This window comes from Falco rusticolus, chromosome 1, assembly GCF_015220075.1.
Source record: "Falco rusticolus isolate bFalRus1 chromosome 1, bFalRus1.pri, whole genome shotgun sequence".
Classification (NCBI taxonomy): Eukaryota; Metazoa; Chordata; class Aves; order Falconiformes; family Falconidae; genus Falco; species Falco rusticolus.
The window spans coordinates 32,163,257-32,178,216 of NC_051187.1; the positions used below are offsets into that span (position 1 = coordinate 32,163,257).

At 50.7% G+C, this 14,960-nt stretch overlaps 1 protein-coding gene across 2 annotated transcripts; it reads left to right on the plus strand.

Annotated features, from left to right (window-relative positions):
- Positions 1–23: 23 nt before the first annotated feature.
- Positions 24–13,401, plus strand: ACAD10 (acyl-CoA dehydrogenase family member 10). 2 transcript variants are annotated; one of them, XM_037375614.1, is made up of 14 exons: positions 24–92; positions 426–564; positions 918–1,135; positions 1,649–1,797; positions 2,654–2,848; positions 4,413–4,571; positions 5,348–5,507; positions 5,952–6,093; positions 6,856–6,924; positions 7,732–7,913; positions 8,488–8,638; positions 9,891–10,036; positions 10,848–11,021; positions 11,924–13,401. In XM_037375614.1, the coding sequence occupies exons 3-14, from the start codon at positions 970–972 to the stop codon at positions 12,181–12,183; spliced, it is 1,953 nt and encodes a 650-aa protein (XP_037231511.1). In that variant the 5' UTR covers positions 24–92; positions 426–564; positions 918–969; the 3' UTR covers positions 12,184–13,401. The 2 variants fall into 2 exon arrangements, with proteins under 2 accessions (XP_037231511.1, XP_037231512.1); XM_037375615.1 differs by lacking the exon at positions 6,856–6,924.
- The last annotated feature ends 1,559 nt before the right edge of the window (positions 13,402–14,960 follow it).

The following is a 14,960-nucleotide window of genomic DNA, read 5'->3' on the forward strand; positions in this document are numbered from 1 at the left end:
CCGGCGACGCGATGACGTAAAGGCGGCGACGCGGCGGCGGACGGCGTGGGGGGCTGTGAGTTGCGCCTAGCTGCTCCTCGCGAGACTTCCAGGTGTGTTCTCGCGAGTCTTGGGGGCTGCGGTGGGTCGGCGTCGTGAAGCGTGGCCTCTGCCTGGCAAGGCTGCGCCGGGCCCGGGCGCGGAGAGGGGGTTTAGGGGGGCCGGAGCCCCCGGGGGTGATTGCAGGGCTGGGAGCAGGGCTGGGGTGCTGGGTGTGCATGTGGGGGGCCACAGGCCCCAGTACCGTGGCAGCATAGCTAAGCTGCAGGGTCCAGGCCTGTCCCCTCAGGCTGAAGCACAGCCCCCCCCTCCCGAAAAATAAATTAAAAAAATAAATAAACTCTTTATTCCTTTCCCCTCACACCTGACACGCTGATATCTTGCAGCTCAGGGCTGTGCCAGGCTTTGGTATGGCTCATGCTGAAGTAAAAAAACCTAAAAGACAGCTCAGCCCTGGAAATAAGGACTTTGCTTCATGGCGCAGAGCTTTCCGTGAAGGGTAAAGGATATCCCTGGATAATCAAAGTAACGCCAGTGTCTTGCAGCCAGTACAATATGTCTGTGAACCCCTTCCCAGCATCGTCTGGCATCATAAGTAACTAGCAAGTCTGGCTTCATGGACATCTGAATCAATAGACAATAGCAACAAAAATATTGCAAAAAATACAGTTGCTTTGCAAAGTTTTGCTATGATTAGGAATTGGTAGTGTGTGCTTTAGCAATGGGTAAAATCATGTTGTACCCCAATGTTTGAAGGGTCTAAGAACCCTGTGTAAAAGCTCATCTGGGGTGGCCCAGTCTGGCTGGGACACTTCATGAGCACGAATAAATATTTACCCTTTTAATTCTGTACTTTGCATCCTACCCTCTCTCCTCAGTGGGCACGGGCCAGTTGTGAATTTTCCCAACGTCCTCCGAGCAGTTTGCAGCATGTACCTGAGGAGCGTTGCCCGCACCCCTTACCTGCTCTGTGCTGGGATCTGGCAGCACCTGCAGGGGTTAATCCGGCGGAGGCAATCTGCATGGTGCCGCTATAAAGCTGTGATCTTTGATGCAAGCGGAGTGCTCCTCCCGTCCCCTTGCAAGACAGCCACAGGTGTGTATTCTCATTTCTTATTTGCTCCTGTTGTTTCTATGCAAGGAGGGAAAAATAAATTTCAGGTGTCCCTGTCAGCCACCTCTGGTTCTGGTAAGACAGCCAAGAACTTGAGGTGATGGCGATGGTCCCCTGTTGTGACCATCAGAAGTGCTAGAACTGGCAGTGACCAGCAACCGTGCTGACAGCTCCAGGTCAGAGCCTGAACCCACCTGGTAATGAAACTCCTGTAGTGACACTGGCTGATGCCACACAACGCTGGTACAGCCCTTCAGCCCACTTTAAGCACACTGTGTTTCCATCCCAAGGGCACCACACCAAAAAACAGAGGTGAGGTGCTTCAGCTGGGGGAATGCCCGAACTTCTCTCTGCGAGTGGGTAAATGACCCCAGTCCAGCATGTCAGCTCTCACGAGTGCTGGTCGATCAGACCTTGGAGGATTTCAGGCTAGTTTCCCAGTTCTGATGACGCCATACGTGCTCTTTCCTAGCTTTCTTACTTTTCTTTATGTAGACTGGGAGGCCCACAATTGTATTCCAGCCGGCACCATCCAGCAAGCTATACGCTCTGGAGGGGAAAGTAGTCCCTCTCTGAAGTACACAAGAGGAGAGCTGACGACTGTGGAGTTTTTGCAGGAATTGGGACAGCAGTGCTTTGAGATTGTAAGCCAACTCCCCCCTCCTCTCTTTGTGCTTCCTGACTGCAGGAAAATGGAATCCTGCAATGTAGTGGTTCAGTGAGGAGAGAGGAGCTTTTAAAAGAAATCTTTTGATGGAAGGTTCTGGATTTACCATCTAGGAAGCATTGCTGTCTGATCAGGGCAGACTTTTCACTGACGTCATCATTCTAGTACCCAGACAGGATGGTCAGCTGAATTCGCCTTCACTTCCACCAGCTTCTTCCTGCACATTTAATAACTTTTTTATTTCAAAACACCTCTAAGGTCAGCCAAGGTGAGAAGTCAGAGAGTCAGAAAACAGCTGAAAGGCTTTTGCTGTTAGTTCATACATGGAGGTGCTTGATGGATGGAGAGCATGGTCTCCAGGGAGCGTTCTTAAGATCAGTAGAGGCCCCTCCACCACAGCTCCAGGAACACAGTGCAAGAATCCTCCTCTGAGTAAAGTATTTTTGAAACAGCTCAGTCTAAAATGCAGATTCCTTTCGTGCCTGCTGAATGGTAAAGCAGTTTATTTACCTCTAACCTGCCCTGAGTCTGTGGCAGGCACAGTCCTAGTGCATTTCTTTTTCCCAAAATCAGCCCTTTATCTCTGCAGCTGCTTCTGTAGAATTAGTGAATTACTAATTCTGTAGAATTAGTTTATTCTGTAGTATAAACGCTTGTTTATTTGGTCCACTTGGTTTAGCTGGGAGATTCACTGACGGCTTCTGCTGCCAAAGGAAGTAGGACAGCAAGATAAGATGATCAGGGAACGTACCTACCCAACCACTCTTATTTTCCTCCTGCTTAAAAAACATTCATGGCTAATTATCGTTCTTGGGGTTTCTCTGGTTTCTTAGGCAAATGTCCGTGTTCCAGTGGGCTCTTTTCTCTCGCACTTAATCAGAAATGAGATGATGACACAGCTCCCCATAATGGCAGAAGCAGTACAGTGTATCCGTGCAGAAGGTCTTAAAACAGCTCTTCTAAGCAACAACTTCTGTCTGCTGAATGGGGAGAGCTTTCTGCCCCTAGATGAAAAGCATTTTGATGTGGTAAGCCTGGATGGATTCTAAAATGCATTTCTGTACCTATGTCTATGGAAAGCTGCAACTGAAATTCTTTACATGCAGGTACCAAATGAATGGCAACCAGCAGCACCTGTTAGTAGACCTAGATGTAGCAGTCTGTGAAAATGTTTCCTGGTGTAATTCATTGTAGCAACTGGGCCGTGAAGAGGGTCTGAGTGGCGGGTACTTGTGCATTTGAAAATTCATTACAAAATGCCCATGCAACCACAAGTGAACATGTAACAGGCATAGGCAGCAATGTTGATAAAGGACTTGGAAGCTGGAGCGCTATGCAAGAAATAATGTTATTACCCAGTGCCCCTGCCTATGTTATATTTAGTCCTTTTAAAGCTTGTTGCATCCCAAAAGAGTTGCAAAGCATCCCCTGTGCTACAAACAATTCCACTACTCCAACATGCTGATCTGTCTGAGCTGCAGGTGCAAAGATGAAGCAGAAAATTAGCCATGAACTACGAGGCTGGTTCAAGTGGCTTCACTTTAACAGGCAGCTCCAAGGGCTCAACTCAGCATGATAGAAAATTTGCTTTTTTGTGTGCCCCGACTCACATGTTTGAATTTCAGGAGTTTATTCGTGATGTGAGTTTGTTTTGTAGCTTTGATTAAGACGATGAGATATGCAAAGAGTCGTCATATCAACACATTTAAAACCTGGGACTATTTAAAGTCATCTTGTCAACATTAAGTCATTATCAACTCAGCTTTCTGTGCGTTACACTAGTGACACTGGTGCCTATGAAGTTCTCTTAGTGGAGGGATGCTCTGTTGTGATGCTCTGTGGTACTTTTCATCCCAGACTGTTTCAAAGCACTTCAATAACCATGGCCTATCCAGTGTCATCACTCATGCGGTGTGGCTCTTCTGTAACAGCAGGCAGCAGCTCTGCACAGTAATTAGTGGGGAAAAAAATTACTTGAATGTGGATTTCCATTAGCATGGGCTTTGATATCTATCTAATAGATTAATTTTTATTCCTAGAGTGTCCGTCAGTGCAGGGGTGAAATCTTTCTTGAATTTTTTATGGTTGTGAGGGCAATGTGAGTATTCAGAGACTGACTCAATAATTTCTTGATCCTGATTTGGGCAGATGATTATGGTCAACATCTCTGCTGCTGTGAAGATCTCTTTGCCATGGTTGATAGGTGTGATGGTCAGGGCACCGCTTTTCAGATCGTTTGGAAGGTGGTACAATCCCAGGCTTTCTTGGACAGCATTGAGCAATTGGTTCAGCACAGTCTGGGATGTCCAGTGAGCCTCCCATATCGTAAGATCTCATTGGATATCTTCCATCCGAGGACTGGCTGATCCTGTTCAGCTCATTTGAGCTGACAGAGCCACAGCCAAGGCAGTTTGCACCCACACAGTCACTTGAATCACATCCTATCCAGCTCTGTCAGCCCTCCATTACCCGTGTCCTTTATTTCACATGTTAATTAGATTGTCAGTCCCTTTCCCACCCTCCATTTCCAGCTCTGCACAGCTGTTTGTGGTCACAGTGGGCTCATGCATAATCCATTTGTTGTTGCTGTAGATGGTTGAATCTTATCGGGAAGGAATGTGCAAGCCAGATCCTCGTATCTACAAGCTGTGCTTGGAGCGCTTGGGCGTTCAGCCCCAGGAATCTATCTTCCTCGACAACAGCAGCCAGAACCTAAAAGCAGCAGCCCAGCTTGGCATTAAAACGGTGAAGGTACAAAGTGCAACCAGGGCATGGTTTGGGGTATGGTTTTTAAGTCCAGAGCTGTGTTTGACTTGAACGGCTCAGAATTTTCAAATGGTAGTGGCAGACTTGTGTTGCCAAGCCTTTTGTTCCGGCCTGTCCTTATTCCTACAGGATGTGGCAGGGTGAAAGGGGAGGATTGCTGCCAAAGTCTGCACTGGTCTGTTTCATTCATGGCTCTAAACCCTACAGCCAGCGTAACCTTGGAGAAATCGCTTCTCCTTTATGGACCTCGGTTCCCTATTAGAGAAACAGCCTTAACTGCATGGTTGAGACAACCACATCCACCTGATGGAGAAAATAAGACACATTTAATAGATTTCTAGAAGCTCTGAGGCTTCATGGGTCTCTCAGCTGGGGACTGACTAGTTAAATCCCAGGCTTTGGAGATAGTGAGCACAGGGGTTTTACTTTGCTGAGGGGACTTCTGGGGGAAGGGCAAGCATGGGACTGGTGGGAAGAGTGATCTCTGCTTCCCTGGACCGCACACAGGGAATTCCAGCTCTTAGTCCAGCTGTCCAAGTGCCTACTGTAACAGGTGTGTCTCTGGGACAGAGACCAAGGCGGGAGGCTCAGTGAGTATTGGTAAGAGTGCTCTGTGTTGGCTGGGAATGACCCCTGTGGCGTAGTGGATCAGTGCTCTTGGACTCACAGATAAATGCATCACAAGTGTGCAGAGCTCTTTCTTGTCCAGGCAGTTTTATTTTTAACTATCACCCAGTGTTATTCTATCCCTCTGCTTTCAGGTTGATGATCCAGCAGGAGCACTCAAAGAGCTAGAAACCTATCTGGGTTTTCCTTTGAAAGGGTTTGTTCCATATACTCGTTCAGTGAGACTGGGTGCAGAAATTCCAAAAGACCATCTGCAAAAGTACCTTGAAAATGTTCTTGGTGACCATGCAACAGGTATTGCAGTGCTTTTTGCTCTTCAGTAGGCAAGCTTACATATTCCGGAGCCATTGGCTCTTTCCATCATACAACAGGTGCATTGAAGAATAATATTAATGAAAGGCTCCTAATTTCCAAGCGAATGGGACAGCCATTCACATTTCAGTGATCTGATGCTGTTTCCAGAAATGGGAAACAACATTTTAGGACTTCCTCATTTGGGAGGGGTTGAGCACAAGTTGCCAAAGAAATACCAGGAATATTCGTGGCCTGTGAGGCATCTGTGAGCTACTGCCATGCTCCCCAGGGATTTGGGACACTAGAGCAAGGTGTAGGTCCCTGATTGCTGCAAGTGGCATTTCAGACCCAGGCAAAGGAAGGGGAAGTAAAACCTCAAGAAGTGGTGAGAAATAATCCCAGCTCGTGCTTCTGTCTGCTGACCTTCTGCTCTCAACTCTTCAGGCCCACTAGTGTTACGGCAGTTTGGCCACAGACAGTCCACCCGGACCTATTCTGTCAAGTTTGGAGGTTGCTTGCTGGTGCTGAAGAAGGAGCCCTCTGACAGCCTGCATCCCTCAGGCCCTGCTGTCAGAAGGGAGTACAGGTGAGAAGGCAGCTGTGCTCCTCATGCCAGCTCAGCGGGGAAGACATGTAGGAGATCCCAAACAACCCCATCCTAGGGAGAGTGCTCTATTTCAACCCTGGCTTTTCTGTTCCACATCACACATCTGCCTCCCACGTTGTCCTTCCCTGCGTTTTGCACAGCTCGATATCCTGATCTGTGGTTTGTCCGTTTGCTACAGCTAGCATGAGCAGTCCTGGATTAAGAGGCAAGGCTGTGCTACCGCCCTGCAGCTGGCGGTGAGCGTGCAGTTAGGACCATGCCTGTGAAAAGCAACCTCCCCACTCCTGCACTGTGATCCTTCCAATCCATGGAAGTACACCACAGCTCTCCCAGCACACGCTGGGAGACGCAGGATCGTACTGTCACGTCTGGCACCTTAGGTGGGAGAGAGGTTGCAGCACAACACTGCAGCTGTGCAATGAGGAGCCCCGTGCTGAAGGGCTCGTGCTGCAAACCAGTTTGTGGTGCTGGAGATCGCTGCCTCAGCAGTGAAACAGCAGGGCACTTGCAGTTGTGATCTCCCTTTGGTTTTCCAGGGTGTATTGGATAGGTCTTGGGACTCTGGGCCATATGAAGATTTTGCTGTGCTTCTTTCACCTACCCCCAACCATATTATCTTAGTGTTTTTAAAACTGAGCACAGGGCTCCAATGTTGTGTGTGTGCCTAGCAGCAATGCAGTTCTAGTGTTGATTCCCTAATACCTTTCTGTGCTGACATGGCTCTCTGACTCACCCTGGCAGGGTACTGAAGGCACTCTCTGAGGCTGGTGTTCCTGTTCCCACTGTACTTGCCCTCTGCGAGGACAGAAGGTAATCTTGTCCCTCAGCTTTCGCTCTGTGCTTGACGACTTCAGCCAGATTCCTGCAAAGATGAGGAGAGGAGAGAAAAGGAGCCAGACCTCACAAAGTGCACTGATCTAATTAGTGTTTGCCCAGTCTCACGCTAGAGGAGCCTCTAGAAGTTCAAAGGACAGTAACACTGTTATTTGGCTTGGTTTAGATGTGTCCTATTTTAGCAATTAATCACAATGCTGTCTTCCTTTGAAAAGCAGCTATAAAACAATGTTGTAGGGCTTCCGGCTGATTTAGGATGCTCAGGTTTCCAATAAGGACTTGATTTTTCTCACTGCCAGACCTCACGCTCGCCACGAGAGCTACAGCCATGATAGCAGCAAATCTGCAGCCACGACACCCTGTGTAGCCTGCAGTCAGCACAGCTCCGCTCAGATCTCTGCTGGCTGTGGTAATGAAGTCTCTGCACTGCAGTTAAATCTGTGTCCACTGCTCGTGGTGTTCAATTGCAGTCTGACAGCCTGGCTCCAGAGCCCACTGCAGGGGAGGCAGGGAGACAGTTGGTGCTGTACCCTGGCCCCAAGCTCAGCTTCCTGGGGCTGGAGGGACCAGGACTAACCATGCTACAGCTGTGTGCCACCACCTGGCATCCTGCGCTGGGCTTGAGCCCAGGCTGCAGTGTGAGTGCTCAGGTGCTGTTGAGGCTGCTCTTCACCTTGCCATGCTGTGAGGCCTGGAGGGCATGTTCAAAATGCAGGTGAGACTTGAGGAGTGGTAGGTAGCAGGATTAACTTCAGGCCCACTGGTTTCACCTTGCTTCCCCAGCACCCTGGGCACACCTTTCTACCTGATGGAGCACTGTGCTGGCCGCGTCTACAGCGATGTCTCCCTCCCTGAGCTGCAGCCGAGCCAGAGGAGAGCTATTTATGCTGCCATGAGTCAAGTCCTCTCCAAGATCCACAGCGCAGACCTCAGAGCAGCTGAGCTGGAGGACCTTGGGGAGCACAGTAAGAGAAGGCTATGTATCCTCTATCACTGTTTTCTTCTCCTGTGTGTCAGCATTTCAAGGGATAGGCTCAGATATGGGACTTGGGCCAAAGCTGGGGGGCAGTTGGGAAAGTAAAGATGCGCAGCAAAGTGTCCGAATCCACAGGTGTGGTGGGAAGGTGTGGAGAGCTGGTTTAGATCCTCCAGGTCTGTGTTTCCTCTTAGTAGTCCCCAGAGCTTCCTGCCATGAGGAAGAGTTGTACTCTGGGTGCAGGAGTTACTTGTTTGCTGCCATCTCTGACCAAACTTCCTCCAGTCTCTCTGCAGAGCTATCTCAGCTTCTTGGAGTTGGTGAACTTACATTTTTGTCCAAGGTCTGATTATTTCCACCAGAATATCAAATCCAGTGCCCAGTTAAGAATATATGAGACCCCTGGAAATCACAATGAAACTCTTGGAGCTTATTTCAGAGTGCTGGACTGAGATCTGCCTGGCTGTTTGACTTTTTCTGCATGCATCTTTTATGCATCCCTTTTGAAGCCTCTTTGTGCCAGTCAGTCCCTTTCCCTGAGAGCCTTTGTTTCTCTGTTACAGGTAATTACATTCAGTGGCAAGTTGAGACCTGGACAAAGCAGTATCGAGCTGTGGAAACTCACGTTATCCCAGCAATGGAGAGACTGATTGAGTGGCTGCCTCTGCATTTTCCTGAATCTCAGAAGACAACAGTTGTGCATGGTGATTTCAGGTACTGCTTGGCTGACAGCACTGCCCTGGAGCACATCCCAGGCAGCAGAGAGGGAGAGAGAGTGTAAAGCAATATGCAGACTCCAAAGAGGTGCTGAGTTGAGCTGGCACAGCAGCTCCAGAGCACTCTGAAAGCTGGGCTCTGGGTCAAGTTCAGCATTGCTCAGGTAACAAGATCTAGAGAGCCACAAGCCCTTCACATCTATCATGAGAAACATATCCCAAGAGCTCTGGCTGGTGCTGTCTTGCACCCAGAGCTCTAGTGTTTTCCCCAGTGTTTGTCTGCTTACTGATCTGTGGCCGTTTAAAGCAGTGTCCATAGGAGAGTGGAGAAACTAGGGGCAGGAACTGGAAGCCTAGCCTCCTGATGTCTAGTTCTAATCTTGCTGCCTCATTGGTGGTTCAGAGTTTCTTTGCCCAGCAGCTGCAAGCACTGTTCTAACACTGGGGGGTCATCAACTGTTTCTGGAATCCTAGAACTCGGTCCTGGTGCATCTTACTAATGATAATTTGGTGCTGAAAGAGTTTGGGTGGCTGGTGAGATGCTGCAGGACATATGGGAAAACCTGCCAGTGTTACAGGAGAAGTCAGGCAGGAGCGTGGTGGCTGGGGACAGAGGTGAGGGATGCTGAGAGCTACTTCTGTGCTGTCAGACCCTGGCTGCCAGGGCTGCGAGGCTGCTTGCAGGCATGTGCCAGTTCTGGGCCAAGGCTCCTTCCGGCAAGGTTGAGTGCACACAGTTCCAGTGTGAATGGAGGCTGGTGAGCTCTCTGCAACCTGGCAGGATGGCTGCCCTCTGTTTCCTCCTCAGTAGGCTGCTGCCCTCTCCTGGGGCTCAAACTGATGAAGGCTGTACTATGCATAATCTACAGAAAGTAACAGTCCAGGGCCTGGCGTTACTGTGTGCCTTTGAAATGACCAGAAGATCTCTCTGGATGGTGACTTGCCTGCTTCACTTTTTAGTTAGCCTGTCCTGTAACATCTGTTAATGAGCTGAGGCTCTGAATAACTTGGTTTCATTCTTGAAAGTACAGTTCAGTTCATCAGTAATGAGGGAGTTCACTACTGAGTCACCTTCATCCACCCTGACCTATGCTTGCAGAAATTAGTGTTTCACTTGTGCAGCCTCCCAAAGGACTCAGCAGTTTTTGAAGAGAGTGAAGAGCACTGGAAAGCACCTACTGCTGCTGAGCGTTGGGATTTTTTTTCCCCCCTCTTAAGACTTTTCTGATCTCTTTTTCCCTCTGATACAGGATGGACAACCTGGTCTTTCATCCAGACAGGCCAGAAGTCCTTGCTGTCCTTGGCTGGAAGCTTTCAACTCTAGGAGATCCCATCTCTGATTTGGCGAATAGCTGTATGGCCTACTTCCTGCCACCTCACTTTAATGCACTGAGAGGTACAGAGAAGGGCAAGGTCACATTTGACACAGAGAGAGAGGAACCAGAGTTCAGAAACAGATTGGCTTCTGCCTAGAGAGCTCAGCTGACAGTTGGGCTCATTGCAGCTGGAAAGAGCTGTGGGCTTTGTACCGTATTCCCTGCTCTGCCCTTTCTCCCCTCCACGAAGAACCCTCCATCCTGGGAAACATCTTTCTGCACGTGCGTAAGCTCTGTGCCGTGGTCACCCCACCCCCAGTTTGCCTCATATCTGCCACCTGTTTGGCAGATACTCTGCCACACACTCCCTGTCCTCGCTGGTGCACGTGGAGCTCTGTTAGCAGCCATGTCAGGGATGGCCCCAGAGGGGAGTGCCCTGCTTCACAGCTTGCAAAACTGCCTTTAAAAGTTAGTTTTGATTATTTTCCCTCTCATTTTAGCTGTGAAGCTGGGGAACTCTTTTGGGTGCGAAAGCTGTGAACCAGGCCAGCCCAGAAGGGGATGTCCACAAAGTTATACACTTGTTATAAAGAAAAATATAGTTAAACCAAGAGGAAAATGGTTCCATCACTAGGAGGGAGATCACTTTCGAGGGAGACTGCTTTCGCAGCCTAACCCTACTGAAGAAACTGCCCTGTATGCATTTCACCTACGTGGGCTGGTGCCAAACCAGTATGGAAACAGTATGGCAGCAGTGCAGGTGTTGGATGGGTGCAGGTGTCTCTGCTGCTCCACAGCTACGTGGCTCTGCCACAAGCCTCACTACAGCCCTAGAAAGCTCTGAGCTCCTCACTATCTGCTGACTCACTGTTGCCTCTTCACATCTTCCAGGCTTGAGGAAGCGTGATTTGGGGCACCTGGGAGTCCCCACGGCAGAGGAGTATTCCCAGATGTACTGTGGCCACATGGGAGTGGAACACCCTGAGAACTGGAATTTCTACATGGCCTTTGCCTTTTTCCGACTGGCTGCAACGCTGCAGGGACTCTACAAACACTCTCTGGCAGGTGAGGAACACAGCCACGCCAGCTCTGTGCTGCACAGGTCACAGAGCACAGACACACGAGCACCGCTGTGGGAACAGCCCTCACACTGAACCGGGAGAGGTCGCACCGGCAGCACGTGCTGCAGGGTTTGGGTGCTCCTGGCTGTGAATCCTGAGAGCTCTGAAATTCCAGGTGCTACAGCAGTGTGGCACATCTGGAAGTCCTGGGCTTTCAGCATAGAGTTCTAATGGGAAATAAGGGCTCAAAATGAGAGATCTTGTTTCACCTCTGTGTTTGGAGATGAGTGACCTGGAAGCAGTCATCCAAGCGAGTTATTGCTGCATGTGGTCAAGAGGGATGGGAACAGTGTCCTGTAAGGCACAGAGCTCCCCCCCTGCTCCAGCAGAGGCTCTGGAGGGTGTGAGGCTGCTATAGCCTCTCAGACAGGCTGTATTGTGTCAGGTTGTGTCCTGCAAACAGAAAAAAGGGCCAAAGGCTTTTCTCCAGCAGCTGCTTTTTGCTGGATGTGAGGTCTGGTCTGTTCCTGTTTGCTGTTTGTGCTGATCACAGGTTGCTGTGTGATCTTATTTCTTTCATGGGAGAACTGAGCAGAGGCCAGAGTTCAAAGGTTGGAGCCATATCCTACAGGTTGAGCTCTCAGACCTTCGAACTAAGCACCGGCCTTTGCTGGGAGACTCAGAAGCAGAGAGGTGGTGTGAACTCTCAGTGGTGTTTATCTGCATACATCAAGTCTGTCTTGAGAGTCTTTATCAGATAAAACTGAGATGTTGTTTTCATATTCCTTGTGGCTCCCTGAGTCCTGCTGGGCTGGCCCAGACAAGGGCACACAGCGCTGTTTGGGATGTGACTATGTAACGTGGGCTCTCTCAAACAAGTGTGTCCTGTTCTTCCCTTGTCCCCAGGGAGACTAGCCCCAGGTGAAAGCAGCCCAGAGGATGCAGAGTTCGTGGCTGACCTGGCTTGGGAGTTCGCCATAAAGGAAGGATTCCGTGTGTTTGACAGCCTCCCCACCACAAAGCTTCTCGCACGACGTTACAGTACCTGGGCCAGGCAAGGGCCGTTCCTCAGCAGGAGCTATGGAACCTGCCTGTGTCCTGGGGCTCTGGCTGTGCCCAAAGTCCCCCCAGTCACTCCCCCCAGCAACCAGCTGGGGATGGCCTAGGGTCTTTACTGCAAGCTGGAAAACATCATGGGCATCCAGTGGGGTTCTCTGATTTCCCAGTCTGAATGGACTCTACATCCTCTGGTAGAACTGAAGGTTGTTTTGCTGCATCTGCATCAGGGCGGGGGGTCGTGGCATGCCTCTGAGTGCCCTTGCTTTCCTGATCACATCAGATATTTGGCATTCATAGAGTCTGGTGGCTTGGAGAAAGAGGGCTGGGTTCCCATTACCCGCTACATGAGAGTAGCAGAGTTTATATTCTGGGCTACAGCAGTTTCAGAAGCTGGCACACCCAAGATGAGCACATTAATGCCAGCCCAGCTGTAATCACTGGTGCCACTCCACCAAGGTCCTGCCATCAATGTTAATAAGGTCCCCAGAGCTTGGCTGGGCTTGGGCTTTTCCACACCTGCCAGTCCAGCGCTTGCTCGTTCCCTTCCCCTGTCAGGGGGAAGCGTTGCTGCTGCTACCTGGGAAAGGCTAAGTTAAATCTCTTTGTAAGAGTCCCTACCAGTGCTTCCTTGGGAGGTCACTCATGCAGGGCAGGGAGCTGCTCACATCTCCACAGCTTCATTTCCTCCTTGTGGTCTCTTATCCTCCTCTCCCTGGCAAGGGCTGTCCCTGCCAGCAGCTGCCTGCCCAGTAATAAGCCAGCAGCGATCGGCAGTGCAGGCTCTGGCATGCCACTTGGACTTTGGCCTTGCCACTGTCCTGGGCTCTCCTGTGCAGAGCAGATGCTGCTGCAGGCCTGAACTCTCAAAATGAAGGGACACTGGTCATTCCCAGTATGGTGGTGAGGAAGCAGAAACCAGCTACCAAAGTGACTTGCCCATGGTCATGTGGTGGATCAGTGGCAGAGGTGGGAGTAGCAGCAGCTCTCAAACTGTAGAGTTTTAATTCCACATCTCCTTCTGCCAGTGCAAGTCATGTCAATACGCAGGTATCAGGACATGCGAGTCCCCTGGCCAGGCTCTGCAAACTGTCTGGTTTCTCTGTGCTTCCTACTTCCCAGTGCTGCTGGTGGCCAGTGTGGCTCAGTGAGCTCCTGGCTCTGGGCTGGCTGGTGTTGCAACAGGTTTGCTGGGAGTGGTGTCATAAGTAATCATTCAGAAGGCTGTATCATGAAAGCAAACATCACTGTCCTTGGGTTGCTAATGAGATTATATTCTTAATGTATTCTAGTGACATTATCTAATTCTAGCTGGTTATTTAGCTGCCTTTTAGCTGCCAAAAAAAACCAAAAAAGACTATCCCACCTGTTGTTCAGCCCTTCAGAAGCATTTCCTTGTGCTTCAGCAGAAACCAGGAAACCCCAGTATTTCAGGGTGCTTAGCAGCTGACCTGCTGAGGGGTGGAAAGGGAGGGGAAGCAGCAGCTCTGGGGCATTTGGAAATGTTGAGATGTTCAGATCTTCTTGCACTTGTTCAAAACACTCATCTTCAGAGCTGGGAGAGAGCTGTCAAGTCTCCACACATCAGAACTGCCACACACTCTCTACTCCATGCCTTGGGGTTGTGTTGGGGACACTGCTCCTTGTCTGGGGGACCAGAGAGCCCCCTCATCCCTGCCATCTCCCTGTCCATCCCACTGCTTTTTGCTTTGGCATTGTCCTTAAACTGTCAGCCTTTGCTGTGGAAGCATGTTGTGAAAGCTGGGGGAGAAGTCTTGCTGCATGCAGCAGTCTTTCTGCAGTCTAATGCATTGGAGCGATAAACAGCCGAGTGATCCTGGCCTGGAACCATCACAGCACTCGTAAGCTGGGCGAAGGGGAAGGGCAAGCCTGCCTTGTGCCAGCTGGCCCGGCACGGTAGAGGTTCCTCCCAGTGGGCCTGGGAGCGAGATGCCCTTGGCTGAGGCACTCTTGGCTAAACAGGGCAGCATCTGAGCTGATCCTGCCACATTCCGTGCAGGGAGCCAGCACACTGGTCCTGAAGGTTGCCAGTCCCCGCAGTTCTCTGGAGACATCCTCTCCAGAAAAGCAGAGGAACAGGCTCAGTTTCTCTTTCAGTGTGAGCATAAGCGTGTCTGTCAAAGCGCTGGGCACACAGCTGCACCCCAGCATCCAGGGAGAATCCAGGACCGGCTGTTGGACAGGCCAGCACCGGCACCGGTGTAGGAAGATGAATGTGTCTCATCCTCTTCCATCAGGCAGAGTGCCAGGACCAAAGCAGTGGCTCTGACAATGTGCAGGCCATGGATCAGGATAGCCAGGTACACACGTACCTAACACTTGACCCTTCTCTGGCCCAAACAGAGCAACACCCCCCTTCTGGGGTGTCTTCCACACCAGGAACAAGGCGCTGCAGTCTGGGGCCCGTGAGCACAAGGGGTGATTTATCCTGCCTGTTGTGGGATCCCAGGTGAGGCCACTTCCCCAGCACTGCATTCCCCAGGGCATTTGGAATGGGCTAGGCCATTTGCTGCCACCCTTCCCTGGTCCTGCAGCTCCCTGCTTGCCCTGCGTGGGCTCTGACCTCGGTCTGGCACAGGTCTCTGCAGCAGAGCATCCCAGCAGTGCAGACCCCAGCCTGGGGCTTCGCTCGGACCTGAGCTCCGTGTCTGTCTGAAGGTCCCGCGTGGTTCCCAGGACAGGTGCTCTCCAAACCAGAGCTGAGCTGCTAGCTGCAGCACTGGGGAGCCTCGGACATGAGGCATGGGAGAGGTCGTGCTAACGGCAGCATGGGAGCCACTGAATTTCAGTGGTGTCTGCTGTTATCTGGGCTCGGTGCCTTTATTGCCAGGCTCAGTAGGTATGGAGCAAAATCCATCCTTGGATC